The following is a 16990-nucleotide window of genomic DNA, read 5'->3' as shown; positions in this document are numbered from 1 at the left end:
TCATTGAGTTGAAGCACGAAACAGAAACAAACAAATGAGAAGAGTATTTTATCCAAATAGTCAAGGCGCTCAGTTACAGCCAGAAGGCTTTTAACGTCTTATTTTTTTAGTGTGCCGATGCACGTTTTTTGTAGTGCCTTTTTCCTTTGAATACTAAAAACAGAAACTACTCATTAGACATAAAAAGCAAGTGTGTGTGTGTGCGTGCATGCGTGCGTGCGTGTGTGTGTGTGACATGCACTAAATGATTGGCAAGCATACAATGACAACACATCGCAGCTCAAAAGAAAATATTCATGTTGCTGGTCGTGACTCAAGTCATTAGCCAAGTGCAGGCTTTTAGTTTTTCAACTTTAGCACATCCACTGAAAATAACAACTATAAGAACACACATTCAAGACAAATGGGTATTCACAAGGCATGTCTGTATTTATAAAAGCTCCATTTACAGTTCTATACATTGAAAAGACTAATTTGACTTCTCACACCCACACACACTGCAAACAAAGTATTAGTGTGAAGAAAGAGATAGTGTGCAACAAAAGGCTTCTCGTTTGACCATACCTCATGCTCTATTCGTGTGAAATGGAATCAAAAATACAGGAGAGACAGTTGCACAGACAAAATCAAAGCATAACTACTGTACAATCATTCGTACAAATAACTTGTGAGTAATGACTTAATGTATTTGTAACTTAACTAGTCCTAAACAGCTGCACATGAAAATTTGACAAAACATGCATCCTTAATTGTGTTTACTCTGTCTGCCCTCAGGTCTGATTGAATTGAAATTTCTCACACACTCTGCACAACACCTGCCGAATCACTAGAATATTTGGCACACACTTTTAACGGAAAAGCACACGTCTGTGAAATTCAAGCAAGATTGGTTGAAAAAGATGGCGGCCATCAACCAAAATGTCTAATCAGAGGCACAGACAGGAGTGTGGACGTGTTTTTGCTGGATGCTGGTTGGAGTATAGTAGTGTTGTCCCGATACCAAAATTATTTTGATACTTTTCTGTACTAAATAAAGGGCACCACAAAAAAATTGCATTATTGGCTTTACTTTAACAAAAAATGTTAGGGTACATTAAACATATGTTTATTATTGCAATTTAGTCCTTAAATAAAATAGTGAACATACAAGACAACTTGTCTTTATTAGTAAGCAAACACAGGCTCCTAATTAAGCTGCTGGCATATGCAGTAACATATTGTGTCATTTTCCATTCTATTATTTTGTCAAAATTATGAAGGACAAGTGGTAGAAAATTAATGAATAATTTACTTATTCATTTACTGTTAATATATGCTTACTTTCTCTTTTAACATGTTCTATCTACACTTCTGTTAAAATGTAATAATCACTTATTCTTCTGTTGTTTGGCTGCTTTACATTAGTTTTGGATGATAGCACAAATTTAGGGATCAATCCGTTATCAAGTAGTTACGGGATCATACATTGGTCATATTCAAAGTCATCATGTGTCCAGGGACATATTTCATGAGTTTATAAACATAATATTGTTGTGATGCCAAAAAATATTGACGTAACTTTAGTAGTATCAACTAGATACTACTAAAATTATGCCACCCGAACGCCTCTTGAGGAAGGTGTTTAGGGCACGTCCAACCGGTAGGAGGCCACGGGGAAGACCCAGGACACGTTGGGAAAACTATGTCTACCGGCTGGCCTGGGAACGCCTCGGGATCCCCCGGGAAGAGCTACACGAAGTGGCTGGGGAGAGGGAAGTCTGGGCTTCCCTGCTTAGGCCGCTGCCCCCGCGACCCGACCTCGGATAAGCGGAAGAAGATGGATGGATGGATGGATGCACTAGATACGCTAGTGTACTTGGTATCATTACAGTGGATGTTAGATGTAGATCCACCAATGGCATTTGTTTACATTTTGACGCCAGTGAGCTACGGTGTGTAGTGAAACATGTTTAGCTATTCCTCGTCCTACAGGGATGATACTTGTAAGAAACTCACTTTATTTTTCGCCAATGAGGCGAGGATTAGTGATTTAGAAGTAGATAAAACACTGCCGACTGGGGCTGGACTTAAGCCGCTATCTAGCAAGCCATGTCTAAAGCACATCTTCCTGAGGGCGTTTCAGTGACTTCACCTTTATCGTTAGTTTTTAAGCCAAAATGTGTCCGTTCTCCCTTTTCTGTCTACACACTGTGTCTGCTTGTAAGTACTCTGTGATTGTGCACTGCTGAACATGGTCGTCTGCTCGTAAACCAGCAAAGTCATAACGTGACGACAGGAGCACGGGGTTGTTGCGGCGGACCGGTACTTTTCAGAGGCGGTATTGCGGTACTATACTAATACTGTACAACCCTAGAATATAGTTTGATGTCTTTTTTCAAACATACTGGTAGTTATTATGCTCGGTTTTCAAAATGAGCCTTATTTAAGTTCATGCTAACAAAAAAAGGTCAGCTACAGTAAATCAAGGCCCTGTGTCTGAAGCTTATCAAAGACTCTATACTTTCCATTTCAATGACTGGACAGAGCACATACAGTTCCAGTGGAGGATGGGGAATGTTTACACATTTCCTGGGAACTTCAAAATGTCAATGGCAAATTTAGGCCGAAACCCAGCAGGAAGGAGAAAATAAATACCTGTTCAAACTTGCCGAGGAGCTCCTGCAGGCTGAAATTCAAACCAATCATATTGCAGTGTGTGCTTTGGTTCCTCCCACTCTCTGCAAGCCCTACATCCTCTACGCTCTCATCCAAAGTTTCCGTCAAAAAGGTCCAGTACAAGAGCCAATCTTAAATCCAAAAGAAGCCAAAGCCTTGATCCCACTTCACACATCCCACTCATGGATGACCCGATGCACCTAAATCTTCTTGGAAACATCAAGCCCAGCCATACATCCTCTCTAACTTTGGTTGAAAACCAAAAAAAAAGGTTCAAAGCAAGAGGTACGCTTAAATTGAAAGAAATCTAAGGTCTTGATCCCACTTAAACCAATCATCGATAACCAGATCCAGTTACATCCGAGCCAAGATGACGAGGAAAACAGCTGCCCCTGCAAGCATGCTTGCGGCAGCCGTGATCGGGATTAGAAGGACGACGGGTGGCGCTGGAGCTTTGACAGAGTCACAGCTAAATGATGACAGCGCATAATTTGCAGCCAGGAATGGGGAATCCAACAAATCTTGAAATGGAAGTCTGCAAATTGGAGATAAGGGTTTTTCTCGAGGGATATAAACAGAGCCTCCTTTTTGGGCATGAAGGGCGCGATGTCCACCATGGAGGACCTCCGATAAAAGGAACATTTTTTTACATCCAAACAAAGAAGCACATGGTCCATTCCCCAAAGGTGGACACAGAGTCACCTCAGTGTCTGCTCTCGCTCTACAACACACCCCCTAATCACTGCCATGACTAGAGCACTTAGTCAAAGAATGCTTTCTTCTTGCGCTGGAACTCAAAGCCACGTGTTCATAGAGTCCTCATGGACCAACCAGGACCAAACGTCACCAAGTTTGCCGGTCCTTGAGATGACGACAGACATGAAGTTGATTCCTTCGTGGATCAATGGGGTCCCCGGCCGCGGTACCGGCTGGATCCCCGTGCCGCTGGCAGCCTCGGTGGCTCTGTGGGCCACCAGCAGCCCCACTGGTTTTCACAGCTGTTTATTATTTTAATCAGTATCCTCCCTTTCCCCTCCTCTCACTCGCTCTCGTACTCCCACCCACTCTGTCCCCTGACATAGTTCGACACACCACACGCCCATTTCCTGAGATGGCCTGCATGGGTGGACGGCGTGTGTCAGGTGGCGCTTCTGAGGTGTACCAAGAGACATCGAGGTGGTAAAAAGTGGAGGAAGAAGCGAGAGAACGGATATGAGATGAAATGGTGATTGAGTTCATAAAGTGAGTAGGGATTTCCAAACGTCCCATTCTTCAGAAGTCATTAGATTTTAGAGTTCAACCAAAATTCTAAGTATAACAGAGAAGGTTGGATTTTGACGAAATGTTCAGGAAATGCCAAACATTCAATCAATCAATCAATCAATCAATCAATCAATCAAAGTTTATGTATATAGCCATTAATCATAATTGACTCAAAGGGTTGTTCAAGCCACAATGACATCCTTGGCTCAGATCCCACATCAGGGCAAGAAAAAACTCAACCCGATGGGATACAATGAGAAACCTAGGAGGGAACCACCTGGGAGAAATGTCAGAAACATCAACAGATTTGGTTTCCGGACTGATCCAGATAATTTTTCCTGTGTTACCTTTTGTTTACGTTACAAGGTCATTACTGGTATTTCCTGAAGGTTGAATGAAAATCTGCCCATAGGTTTTCGAGTTATGTTTCTAATGTATTAACAAACTCAGGGGTCAGCAACCCATGGCTCTGGAGCCGCATGCGGCTCTTTCATGCCTCAGGCCTGGCTCCCTTCTGCTTTTGAAAAAATGTAAATAAATAATGGCTATTTTATTTATTTTATATTATTTAGTTCGTCTATTTTAATGCAGCCGTTTCTATTTTAGAGTTTGTTATATTGCAATATTTTATTTATCAAAATGTATTGTAACACCTTCAATGCGTCATCTTTTGCTGCCAAACAATTGCATTGTTTTTAGAGGTCAACCCTCAGTAAATTAGCAATGGACAAATAAAAAAGAGAAACATTTCTTATGAAAATAAAACATTTAATGCTACATGGACTGTTTCATTTGCGTTTACTGTTGACGAGGTTGGTTAGACTGTGTGTTTAATATGTGGGGAGAAAATAGCAAACAACAAAAAATCAAATGTGGAAATACATTTCCAGAACAAACACACAGTATTTGCGGAAAAATACTACCAAGCTGGAGATGACCGAAAAAGAGCAGTTTCGGAACTGCTGCGGAAAGCTGATCAGAGCAAAAAAAGTGCTTGATTTCATAAATACTATAGCTTAAAGGGGAACATTATCACCAGACATATGTAAGCGTCAATATATACCTTGATGTTGCAGAAAAAAGACCATATATTTTTTTAACCGATTTCCGAACTCTAAATGGGTGAATTTTGGCGAATTAAAACGCCTTTCTGTTTATGCCTCTCTGAGCGACGACGTCAGAACGTGACGTCACATCGGTACTCAACGCCATTCTTCCCTACACATCAGACGCATCGAGTCGAATGAGCTCTGTTATTTTCCGTTTTTTCGACTGTTTTCCGATACATTGGATACATCATGCCTCGTCGGTGTGTTGTCGGAGGGTGTAACAACACGATCAGGGACGGATTCAAGTTGATTTACGTAGAATGTGAATCGATTAGCACGGCATGCTAATCGATGCTAACATGCTATTTAGGCTAGCTGTGTGTACATATTGCAGCATTATGCCTCATTTGTAGCTATATTTACATCTAGCCTTTCCCTCCACCCACATTTAATGCCAAACAAACACTTAGCAATCGACGGATTTAAGTTGCTCCAATGTCAAGAGATGCGAAAGTCCCTCGTTTGGTTTTTACCGGCGATGCTACGACGGAGATGGCACAGAAATGGCAAAAATGTGTGGATATCCTGCGACACTCAAATCAGATGCATTCCCAACGATAAAGTCAACGAAATCACAAAGCTGAGTGTAGTTGTTGTTATTGACTTATGTGCTAATCAGACATATTTGGTCGCGGCATGACTGCTAGCTAATCGATGCTAACAGGCTATTTAGGCTACCTGTATGTATATTTGAAACTATATTTACATCCAGCGTTTCCTTCCACCCACATTTAATGCGAAACAAACACTTACCAATCCACGGATTTAAGTTGATCCGCTGTCAATGCGAAAGTCCTGATCGGTTGGTCTGCACATTTTACCGGCGATGATAACGCAAAGATGGCCGAATAGCGTCAATAGCTATTCGCTCAATAGCTTCAGTTTCTTCTTCAATTTTGTTTTCGCTATCTGCCTCCATACTCCAACCATCTGTTTCAATACATGCGTAATCTCTTGAATCGCTTAAGCCGCTGAAATCCGAGTCTGAATCCGAGCTAATGTCGCTATATCTTGCTGCGCTATCCACCATTGTTTGGAATCGCTATATGACGTCACAGGGAAATGGACAGTGGCTTAAGCAAATAGCGAAAATCAAGCACTTTAAAGCTTTTTTTAGGGATATTCCGGGACGGGTAACATTTTGAAAACAATTTTGAAAAATAAAATAAGCCACTGGGAACTGATTTTTATTGGTTTTAACCCTTCTGAAATTGTGATAATGTTCCCCTTTAAAGGCCTACTGAAACCCACTACTACCGACCATGCAGTCTGATAGTTTATATATCAATTATGAAATATTAACATTGCAACACATGCCAATACGGCCTTTTTAGTTTACTAAATCTCAATTTTTAATTTCCCGGGAGTTTCTTGTTGAAAACGTCGCGGAATGATGACGCATACACGTGACGTCACGGACTGTGAGGAAATATTAGCACTGCGCACACACACAGCTAAAAGTCGCCTGCTTTAACCGCATAATTATACAGTATTTTTGGACATCTGTGTTGCTGAATATTTTGCAATTTGTTCATTTAATAATGGAGACTATAAAAAACAATGCTGTTGGTGGAAAGCGGTGGATTGCAGCTTTCTTTAGCAACGAGACCCAGCCGGCGTTTCTTTGTTTGTTGTGAAAGCAGAGCGGTCAAGCGAACATGTTTTCTCTACGTCAACCAGCATGTTTTTGGATGGGTAAATTGTGATGTATATATATCTTACCAAAAATATCCGTGGATTATTCGTCGCTCTGCAGCAGCTGTGAGCTTGGCTCCTCGGCTTCTCTCTGAGACACAGTGTGTTCAACGCAGCCATCCGACCTTTACAATCTTTCCTTTACAATCTTTAAAATCTCACTAAAACACTATTAGAACAATACGAATTATATTTATATAGCGCTTTTCTCTAGTGACTCAAAGCGCTTTACATAGTGAAACCCAATATCTAAGTTATATTTTTTAAACCAGTGTGGGTGGCACTGGGAGCAGGTGGGTAAAGTGTCTTGCCCAAGGACACAACGGCAGTGACTAGGATGTCAAAAGCGGGAATCGAACCTGCAACCCTCAAGTTGCTGGCAGGGCCACTCTACCAACCGAGCTATGCCGCCCTGTAATAAGCAGATAAGGGATCTTCCAGAATTATCCTAGTACATGTGTCTATTTACATCTGAAACGCTCACACTGCCGTCGCCCGGAGCTATCGCTTTTTTTTTTCTTTTCTTTTTTGTAGTCCGTCGCTATCAATATCCTCAAACACGAATCTTTCATCCTCGCTCCAATTAATGGGGAAATTGTCGCTTTCTCGATCAGAATCGCTCGCGCTGCTGGCGTCCAAGATAATAATCAATAGGTGGATTTGAGGAGTCCGACAATCTGTGACGTCACGCGCACTACTTCCGGGAAAGGCAGGGCTTTTTTAGGAGCGAACAAAAGTTGTGAACTTTATCGTCGATTTTCTCTAATAAATCCTTTCAGCAAAAATATGGCAATATCGCAAATTTATCAAGCATGACACATAGAATGGACCTGCTATCCCTGTTTAAATAAGAAAATCTCATTCCACTAGGCCTTTAAATGTAATGAAACTAAAAGTAGTGTTATTGTCATTTTTGGGCTCAAACAGAGTTTGCGGCTCTAGGTGGGTTAACGTTGGTGGGAAATGGGCTCAAAAGGGTGCCGACCCCTGAACTTACTTAAAGATAATAAAAGAAGAAGAAGAACAGCATTTTCTCATTCCGATTTGTTTTGGTGTGACACGACTTACCTTGCGTTCATGTTAACAAGTTATTTTGACAGCGGTTAACTTTTTTTGGACATGTATGACGGTCAACAATGTCAGAGTGTCTTTCAAAAGTGATTAACTTCTTTTACCACTTGCACGAGAGTTAAAATGCACTTACAACATATGCTTTAACTGTTCATAAAGGTCACATGATAACCCTGGAAACGATCGTTTCCATGTCCATTTCATCCTATCCTATAAAGACATGAATATGTACTGCAGAGACAAGAAACTATTTCAGTGAATTGGTATTACATAAGTCTGACTTCTATAAATGGCATGTTTGTCTGCTGTGTGCCTCTTGGAAGCATCTTTGGGGCCATCCATTACCTTGCGCCACATACATTAAAGATGTGTTTGTGACAATGCACGCTGGCATCAGGAACAACAACTGTCGAGACATGTGGTGCACATCAAAGACGAGCAGACAGATGGCTGTGAAGCCAAGAGAGAGGAGAGGAAAAAAGACAAATACAAGGTTGAATATTCATAAGAAGAAGACTTTGAAGTACGCTTTCGCTAATTAAAAAGATCTACATACTTGAGGCTCTTTAAACAGCATTTTTGATTCATGCCGACAACGAGACGCCGTGTGGAATTTTTGTTTGTGTCTAACGTATGAATGAGCTGACGCCGGGACAGCTGTGATTGGAGGGATAATGAAATGGCAAAAAAAACTATGTGGAATAGGATGACAAAGGGAATAAGCGGTAGAAAATGGATGGATGGATTAAAGACGTTTTACAGTACTTATGATATGTCACTACTTGTTATGTTTGACATCATTCAATCTTTGGCTAATGAGACTTTTTCTTTGAAATGACTTGACCCATTGACTTGACATTTTCCATGCCCGGACGTGGGTCCGGGGGTTGCCGTTGTGCTGTACAAATAAACTTGGAATAATTTATTTTGTTTTCTGTATTGCTTTTAATATTCTATAAAAATGTTGATTTAAATTACAACGTATTTCATTTAATTTAATTCATTTCTTTTTAGATATTTATTTCATACTATTTGTTTTGCGTTAGTGTAAAAACTAGCAATGAATGAGACAATCCAATTTTTAATGATACTATAAAATAATGGTGGTGCAGAATTAACAAGCATCAAATGTAGATATTATGGCTTTCTCATGTCTCATGATTTTTTTATAGTATTTTTCTTTTGTTTTCTTATTTTCAATTGTTTAGTTTTTCAAATAGTAACGTCAGTTTAAGAGACACTTTACTGTCTTTTGCACAATATTTTATTAACTGTGCACCCAAAAAATGCAGTACTTCACTTTTTCCACATTTTGTTATGTTGTCATTGCAAAATGGATACATTTTTGTCCTCAAATACCCCGTAATGCCAATATGAAAAGTATTTTTTCTAAATTTAATAAAATGTACTAAAAAATAAAAAAATGGACACATGTCCATTAGTATTCACAGTCTTTCCTCCATTAGCTACCATGAATTGATTTACGTGGACCCCGACTTAAACCATTTGAAAAACGTATTCGGGTGTTACCATTTAGTGGTCGATTGTACGGAATATGTACTGAACTGTGCAATCTATGAATAAAAGTTTCAATCAATCAATCAATCAATTCTTTGGCAGAAATTAGGGCTTCCAGTCTTTTTGAACACGATGCCACAATCTTAGCACACACGTCTTTGGGCATCTTCGCCCATTCCTCTTTGTAGCACCTCTCAAGCTCCATCATGTTGAATAAAAAGCATTGGTTTTCATCCTGGTTGTCTCTGTACATTGCTGTATTCATATTTCCCTTTATCCTGACTAGTCTCCCAGTTCCTGCTGCTAAAAAAACATCCCCAAAGCATGATGTTGCCACCACCTTACTTCACAGTAAGGATGGTATTGGCCTGGTGATGAACGGTGCCTGGTTTCCTCCAAACGTGATGCCTGGTATTCACACCAAAGAGTTTAATGTCTGTTTCATCAGACCAGATAATTCAGTTTTTCTTGGTCTGAGAGTCTTTCAGGTGCATCTTGGCAAATTATTTCCTATGAAGTGGCTTGCATCTGGCCACTATATCATATTGGCTTATTGGTGGAGTGCTGCAGAGATGGTTGTCCTTCTAGAAGGTTCTCTTCTCTCCAGAGAGGGATGCTGTATCGCTGACAGAGTGACCATGCGGTTCTGGGTTACCTCCCTGACTTAGAAGAATGCAGCATTGTACAGAGACATCCTGAATAAAAACATATGCTTCCTATCCATCCTGATGTAGCTTGAGAGGTGCTGCAAAGAGGAATGGGCAAAAAGGAATGGGTGAAAGCTGCCCAAAGACAGATGTGCCAAATTTGTGGCATTGTATTCAAAAGACTTAAGGCTGTAGGTGCATTAACAAAGTATGCTGTGAATGTGTACATGTGATTTTTTAAAATTTGTTTTGTTTTGTAAAAAATTGCAAAATAAAAAAATAAAAAAAACTTTCACATTGTCATTATGGGGACTTGTGTGTATAATTTTGAGGGGGAAAATTAATTTATAAGACCGTAACATAACAAAATGTGGAAAAATTAAAGCATTGGGAATACTTTCCGGATGCACTGCATAACATTCAAAACATGGTTAGACCTACTGCTATAAACACACAACATTTTAACCTGATGCAAATAAAACTACAACCTGTGTTCAAAATCAAAAATATCGGACATACGACAAATTCGCTATACTGTATTTTTCGGGGTACAAGTCGCTCCGGAGTATAAGTCGCACCTGCCGAAAATGCATAATAAAGAAGGAAAAAAACATATTCAAGTTGCACTGGAGTACAAGTCACATTTTTGGGGTAAATGTATTTGATAAAAACCCAACACCAAGAATAGACATTTGAAAGGCATTTTAAAATAAAAAAAGAATAGTGAACAACAGGCTGAATAAGTGTACGTTATATCAGTGTTTTTCAACCACTGTGCCCGGTGATCCAGTCTGGTGTGCCGTGGGAGATTATGTAATTTCACCAATTTGGGGTAAAAATATTTTTTGCAAACCAGTAATTATAGTCTGCAAATGATGTGTTGTTGAGTGTCGGTGCTGTCTAGAGATCGGCAGAGTAACAATGTATACTCGTCAATCAATCAATCAATGTTTACTTACATAGGCCTAGATCACGAGTGTCTAAAAGGGCTGCACAAGCCACAACAACATCCTCGGCTCAGATCCCACACCAGGGCTCAAGAAAAACTCATCAATACTCTTCAATATCAGTAGGTTGCAGCAGGTAGATAATTGCTTTGTAGATGTCGGAACATTGTTTATTGTGATCCCAATCTGCAGATGACAGTGGGAGGCAGGTTGCAGGTAAAAAGCTATCTAATGCTAAAACCAAAAATAAACAAAAGTTTAGTGCCCCAAAGAAAAGGCATTGAAGCTTATGGAACAAAAAAAAAACTGAACTGGCTATAAAGTAAACAAAAACAGAATGCTGGACGACAGCAAAGACTTACAGCGTGTTGAACAAAGATGGCGTCCACAAAGTACATTTGAACATGACATGACAGTCAACAATGTCCCTACAAAGAAGGATAGCAACATCTTGAATATTTTTGATTGCAAAAACCAAGTAGATTGGGGGAATAGTGCTCAAGGAAGACATAAAACTGCTACAGGAAAAAGCCAACGAAACAGGAGAAGTCACCAAAATAGAGGCGCAAGACAAGAACTAAAACACTACACACAGGAAAACCGCAAAAAAAAAGTCCGAATAAGTCAGGGTGTGATGTGACAGGTGGTGACAGTACACCTACTTTGAGACAAGAGCTATAGTCATGCATGCTTGGTTATGCTTTAAAGTCATATCCAACAATTGCGACAACGACTTTTTACTGTCAACTGAGTTTAAGTTTTTAATGATTTCTGCTGGTGGTGTGCCTCCGGAATATTTTAATGAAAAAAATGTGCCTTGGCTCAAAAAAGGTTGAAAAACACTGCGTTATATGACGCATAAATAACCAACTGAGAAGGTGCCTGGTATGTTAACGTAAAATATTATGGTAAGAGTCATTCAGATAACTATAACATATAGAACATGCTATACGTTTACCAAACAATCTATTACTCCTAATCGATAAATCCCATGAAATCTTATACGTCTAGTCTCTTACGTGAATGAGCTAAATAATATTATTCGATATTTTACGGTACTGTGGAAATAATTTCACACATAAGTCGCTCCTGAGTATAAGTCGCACCCCTGGACAAACTATGAAAAAAACTGTGACTTATAATCCGAAAAATACGGTACTACTGGTGGTCAACATTGAGAACTGCAACTGGTAGTAGCATTGACAAAAAAAACTCCAGGCATTAATACACGCATTTAAATAGTTACAAACGCAATACAGTATATGCATGAGAAATGAACACAATGTGAAGCAACACAAAGAAGAAATGATGCTTATCTTGTGGCAAAAAAAAAACAGGAAGAAGAGTGACAAAATACTATATTTTAATGGGGCAAATTGAAATAACGAGTCGGCAGAAGGCAGCAGAACAACTTGCCATGCAAGGTGAGCAGATGTGATGCCGCCTACACAGACTTAGGCAACCATGTCACAGGATCACAAACTAAGCACATGAACACAAGCGTACAAGCACACTCCGGGGCCTATTTCTACTAAATAGCAGGCTATATGTCAAAAGTTGGCACCTGCAATGGTCTCGCTCATTTACTGTACTACACGCTATCCAGTGGCGGGCCATTCTTTTCACACCTAGGCCTTCAGTGATGTCCTCCCCAGTCCGACTTTAATAAATACCTCATGTTTTATGTCACCGCATGAACACAGCTGGAGAAATACTACATAACAACACACTTGCGCACTACTAGGCATTGAATCACCTCGAGTCAATAGGTTGTATTTCGTAATGTGACTTTTGAGCGGAAGTAATGGAAGGGGTTGACCACCAAAACCAATACAGCGAGTGTGCAGAAAAAACAGTGCGAACTATCGGAGTACACAAGAGGCCTAGATCTTACCATTAAAAGCAGACACAAGCAAAACACTGTGTGGAGAGGCGGGGCCAGCAGTCCGACAGGGAGGCAGGGCACGCTGGAGCCCGGCCCAAGATGGCGGCGAGGAGGCGTAGACGGTGAGCGAGCGGCGAGGCGGGGCGTACCGGAGGCGACGCCGCAATCGTGATCAGGTGTGCGGGGCACCCAGCTGGGCACAAGTAAATAATCCTCGCGCACTCTGTAAAAGGGCGACAGCCGGAAACGTGGAAGAGAGAGGCAGAGACCGGAGAGGAAGCCAGAGAGAAGCGGATGTGGAGCGAGCGTGGAAGAGGAAGAGAGCCGGAAGGAAGACGCAAACGCGGCCGGCTGAAAAGCGAAAGATGAAAGGTTTTATTGAAACAATAAAACAAAAGTCACAAACTGCTCGACGTAATGTCTATCTTTGGTGGTCCATGGAACCCGGACGATGAGAGTCCGTCACACACTGCTCCTCTCACCTCCCAGGGGGGGATCAAGGGTGATGGGTCAAATGCAGAGACTAATTTCACCATACCTCGTGTGTGTGTGACAATTATAGGTACTTTAACTTTAACAACCTAACTATGGAATGGACTCAATCCCTGTTTTTAAAAAAAAATGTTGAGTGATCCAAGGATTATCCGTCTATAGCAGGCCTGGGCAATTATTTTGACTCGGGGGCCAAATTTAGAGAAAAAATGTGTCTGGGGGCCGGTATATCTATTTTTAGGAACACTAATACAAAACCTCACAATAATGCCTGATTGAATGCTAAAAACTTTGACAGACCGCCTTAAAAACCGGAATGCAATTTTACATTTTTATACTGAATGAGACACCCAGAATGTACATGAAAATAAAAAATGTGGGATTTACAGTATTAACTATGAACGATAAAACACTGAATATTGACAACATATGAACATCACACAACCTCTCAATCGACACATTTTATAATAAAGCGAAACACAAAAAAATGCAACAAACAGCGAAATATGAACGCAAAGGGTATAAAAAAAACTCCTACAATATGATACATCTGATACATTATTAAGCTTTACAACTTTGTTATAAAAATCTCCTTCCGCATCTGTCTCTGACACCCACATTTCAGGCTGACACTCTGGAAACACTCTGTGGAAACGCTCCCCACCCACACTGCTTGGTGCCTCGTGTGAGCTGCTGTGACTTAGAATACCATAGCAACTAATTAAATTACCATAGTAATTAATTAGATTACCACAGTAACTAGTATATCATGCAAAAGGGCAGATTTCTTCTGCTTAATTATGTTTATATAGCGCTTTTCTCTAGTGACTCAAAGCGCTTTACATAGTGAAACCCAATATCTAAGTTACATTTAAACCAGTGTGGGTGACACTGGGAGCAGGTGGGTAAAGTGTCTTGCCCAAGGACACAACGGCAGTGACTAGGATGGCGGAACCGGGAATCAAACCTGCATCCCTGAAGTTGCTGGCACGGCCACTCTACCAATTTCAACCATCGAAATACTTTGTATAGTTCAAGACTTACGGTCAGTAGAAAACATCACTGCACATCATAATGGCAGCTACAGTTTTCATCTTAAATATCTAAACTAATTATTTGGGAATGTCTGGCGGGCCAGATTGAAAAGCTTAAGGGGCCCCATGTGGCCCCCGGGCTTTTTATTGCCCAGGTCTGGTCTATTGCGTTCCCAGACATATCCAACTATTCTGTGCTCCAGACATCATTATATACAACAAAATGGATGAAATCTTGAAAAAGCTTGGATGTCTGCAACTTCTTTGTGTGTGGCTGGGTGAAGGAAATTGGTATCACGACTCTGCATCCTTTTTGCTTGGGTGAAGGTTGCATTTCATTATTTAACTTTACACGTACTGACATGTTTGTTGCTTTTTTGTTGTCGCATGCGCCGTTTACGATTATGTGTGTTTTTTCTTGTCTTTATCAAAATATAACTAGGGATTTCAACATTGTGCATGTGCTGAAAGTTACAATTTATGATTCCTGCCTTTGGTAAAAAATGTAATTTAATTTAGGTTTTGTTTACATTTCTCACGCTTTCTTTTATTTAGACTCGCCTAGTTTGAGCTTTCGAAACAGTCGTGTCAAACATGCGGTTCTAGAATTCCGAAACAAAATAAAATACAAATGATATCAAGATGATACTTACAAAACCCAAAACCAGTGAAGTTGGCAAGTTGTGTAAATCGTAAATACATACAGGTTTTGGAGCAACATATGTTGCCATCCAAGCGACTTTATCATGGACGCCCCTGCTTATTGCAGCAAGACAATGCCAAGCCACATATAAAAACAGTGTGGCTTCATACTAAAAGAGTGCGGGTACTAGACTGGCCTGTCTGTAGTGCAGACATGTCTCCCATTGAAAATGTGTGGCACATTATCAAGCCTAAAATACCACAACAGAGACCTAAGACCGGTGAACAACTTAAGCTGTACATCAAGCAAGAATGGGAAAGAATTCCATCTGGAAAGCTTCAGAAAATTGGTCTCCTCATTTTCCAAACGTTTACTGAGTGTTGTTAAAAGGAAAGGCCATGTAACACAGTGGTAAAAATGCGCCTGTGCCAAATTGTTTGCACTGTGTTGCTGCCATTATTCTAAGTCATTGATTATTTGGAAAAAAAATGTTTCTCAGTTCAAACATTAAATATCCTGTCTTTACAGTCTATTCAATTTAATAGATTTCAATAGATTTAATTCAATTTCCTGCTGGCTCCGCTGTGAACGGGACTCTCGCTGCTGTGTTGGATCCGCTTTGGACTGGACTCTCGCGACTGTGTTGGATCCATTATGGATTGATCTTTCACAGTATCATGTTCTCATATGTTCTCATAGTCATCAGTATCATCAGTATCACAGTATCATGTTCTCATAGTCATCATTGTCACCGACGTCCCACTGGGTCATTATTGTCATCGATGTCCCACTGGGTGTGAGTTTTCCTTGCCCTTATGTGGGCCTACCGAGGATGTCGTAGTGGTTTGTGCAGCCCTTTAAGACACTAGTGATTTAGGGCTATATAAGTAAACATTGATTGATTGATTGATATAAGTTAAAAAGGTTTGCAGATCATTTTATTCTGTTTTTATTTAGGAATTACAGAACATGCCAACTTCACTGGTTTTGGGTTTTATAAATGGGAAATACTAAATGTTGCAAATATATCAAAGAAAATTTTAATAAAGTGATCACTGTAAACTTGAGTGTTATTTGAATCATTCTGCTCCATTGGAGTGAAGTGCTTGTCATTTTCTCATCGTTTCTCGTAAAATCGTGCAATCTTTCGTCCTTCCTTATTAGTCTAAAAGAAACTTGTATCCTTTTCGCGATTTGAAATAGCATAAAACAACGCAAGTATAGGGCAATTTTTTTGAGAAAAACAAAATGCCGCCCAGAATGCCATGACAACGGACGCTCGCTGGCCCACCACTTTTTGCCTGACATATTTCATGAGCCGGATGTGACATCGAGCGAATACAACCTATAGCAGGCCTGACCAATTATTTTGACTCTGGGGGCTAAATTTAGAGAAAAAAATGTGTCCAGGGCCCGGTATATCTATTCTTAGGAACACTAATACAAAAACCTCACAATAATGTCTGATTGAATTCTAAAAACGTAATGACAGACCGCCTTAAAAAAATTGGAAGGGAATTTTATCTTTTTGAATAAAGAATGTATGATTACACTTACAATATTAAGTATAACCAAAATGGATACATGGATGATACAGTAGAGGATTGGGAGAATGTCATGTGGTCAGATGAAACCAAAAAAGAACTTTTTGGTATTAACTCAACTCGTCGTGTTTGGAGGAAGAAGAATACTGAGTTGCATCCCAAGAACACCACACCTACTGTGAAGCATGGGGGTGGAAATATCATGCTTTGGGGCTGTTTTTCTGGTAAGGTGACAGGACGATTGATCCGTGTTAAGGAAGGAATGAATGGGGCCATGTATCGTGACATTTTGAGCCAAAACCGCCTTCCATCAGTGAGAGCTTTGAATGGTTGACCAAATACTTATTTTCCACCATAATTTACAAATAAATTATTTAAAATTCTTACAATGTGAATTCCTGGATTTTTTTTCCACATTCTGTCTCTCACAGTTGAAGTGTACCTATGATGAAAATTACAGACCTCTGTCATCATTTTAAGTGGGAGA

The 16990-nt window shown here is 40.1% G+C and overlaps 1 protein-coding gene across 9 annotated transcripts in view; it reads right to left on the bottom strand.

Moving 5' to 3' along the window:
* The window catches only part of utrn (utrophin), a 420528-nt gene that overhangs the window by 143121 nt on the left and 260417 nt on the right, over positions 1–16990 (bottom strand). For 2 of the 9 annotated variants that reach the window (XM_061900562.1, XM_061900563.1), the window contains exon 1: positions 2635–3622. The exons of the other annotated variants lie outside the window; for them this stretch is intronic. In XM_061900562.1, the coding sequence (XP_061756546.1) occupies positions 2635–2685 (51 nt within the window). In that variant the 5' untranslated portion in view covers positions 2686–3622. Of the gene's footprint in view, positions 1–2634; positions 3623–16990 lie in introns of those variants that run through there. 9 annotated transcript variants of the gene reach the window in all.

The sequence above is a fragment of the Nerophis ophidion genome, linkage group LG05 (assembly GCF_033978795.1).
Source record: "Nerophis ophidion isolate RoL-2023_Sa linkage group LG05, RoL_Noph_v1.0, whole genome shotgun sequence".
Taxonomy (NCBI): Eukaryota; Metazoa; Chordata; class Actinopteri; order Syngnathiformes; family Syngnathidae; genus Nerophis; species Nerophis ophidion.
The sequence above is the reverse complement of the archived record's forward strand: the minus strand, read 5'-3'. Positions and strand labels throughout refer to the sequence as shown.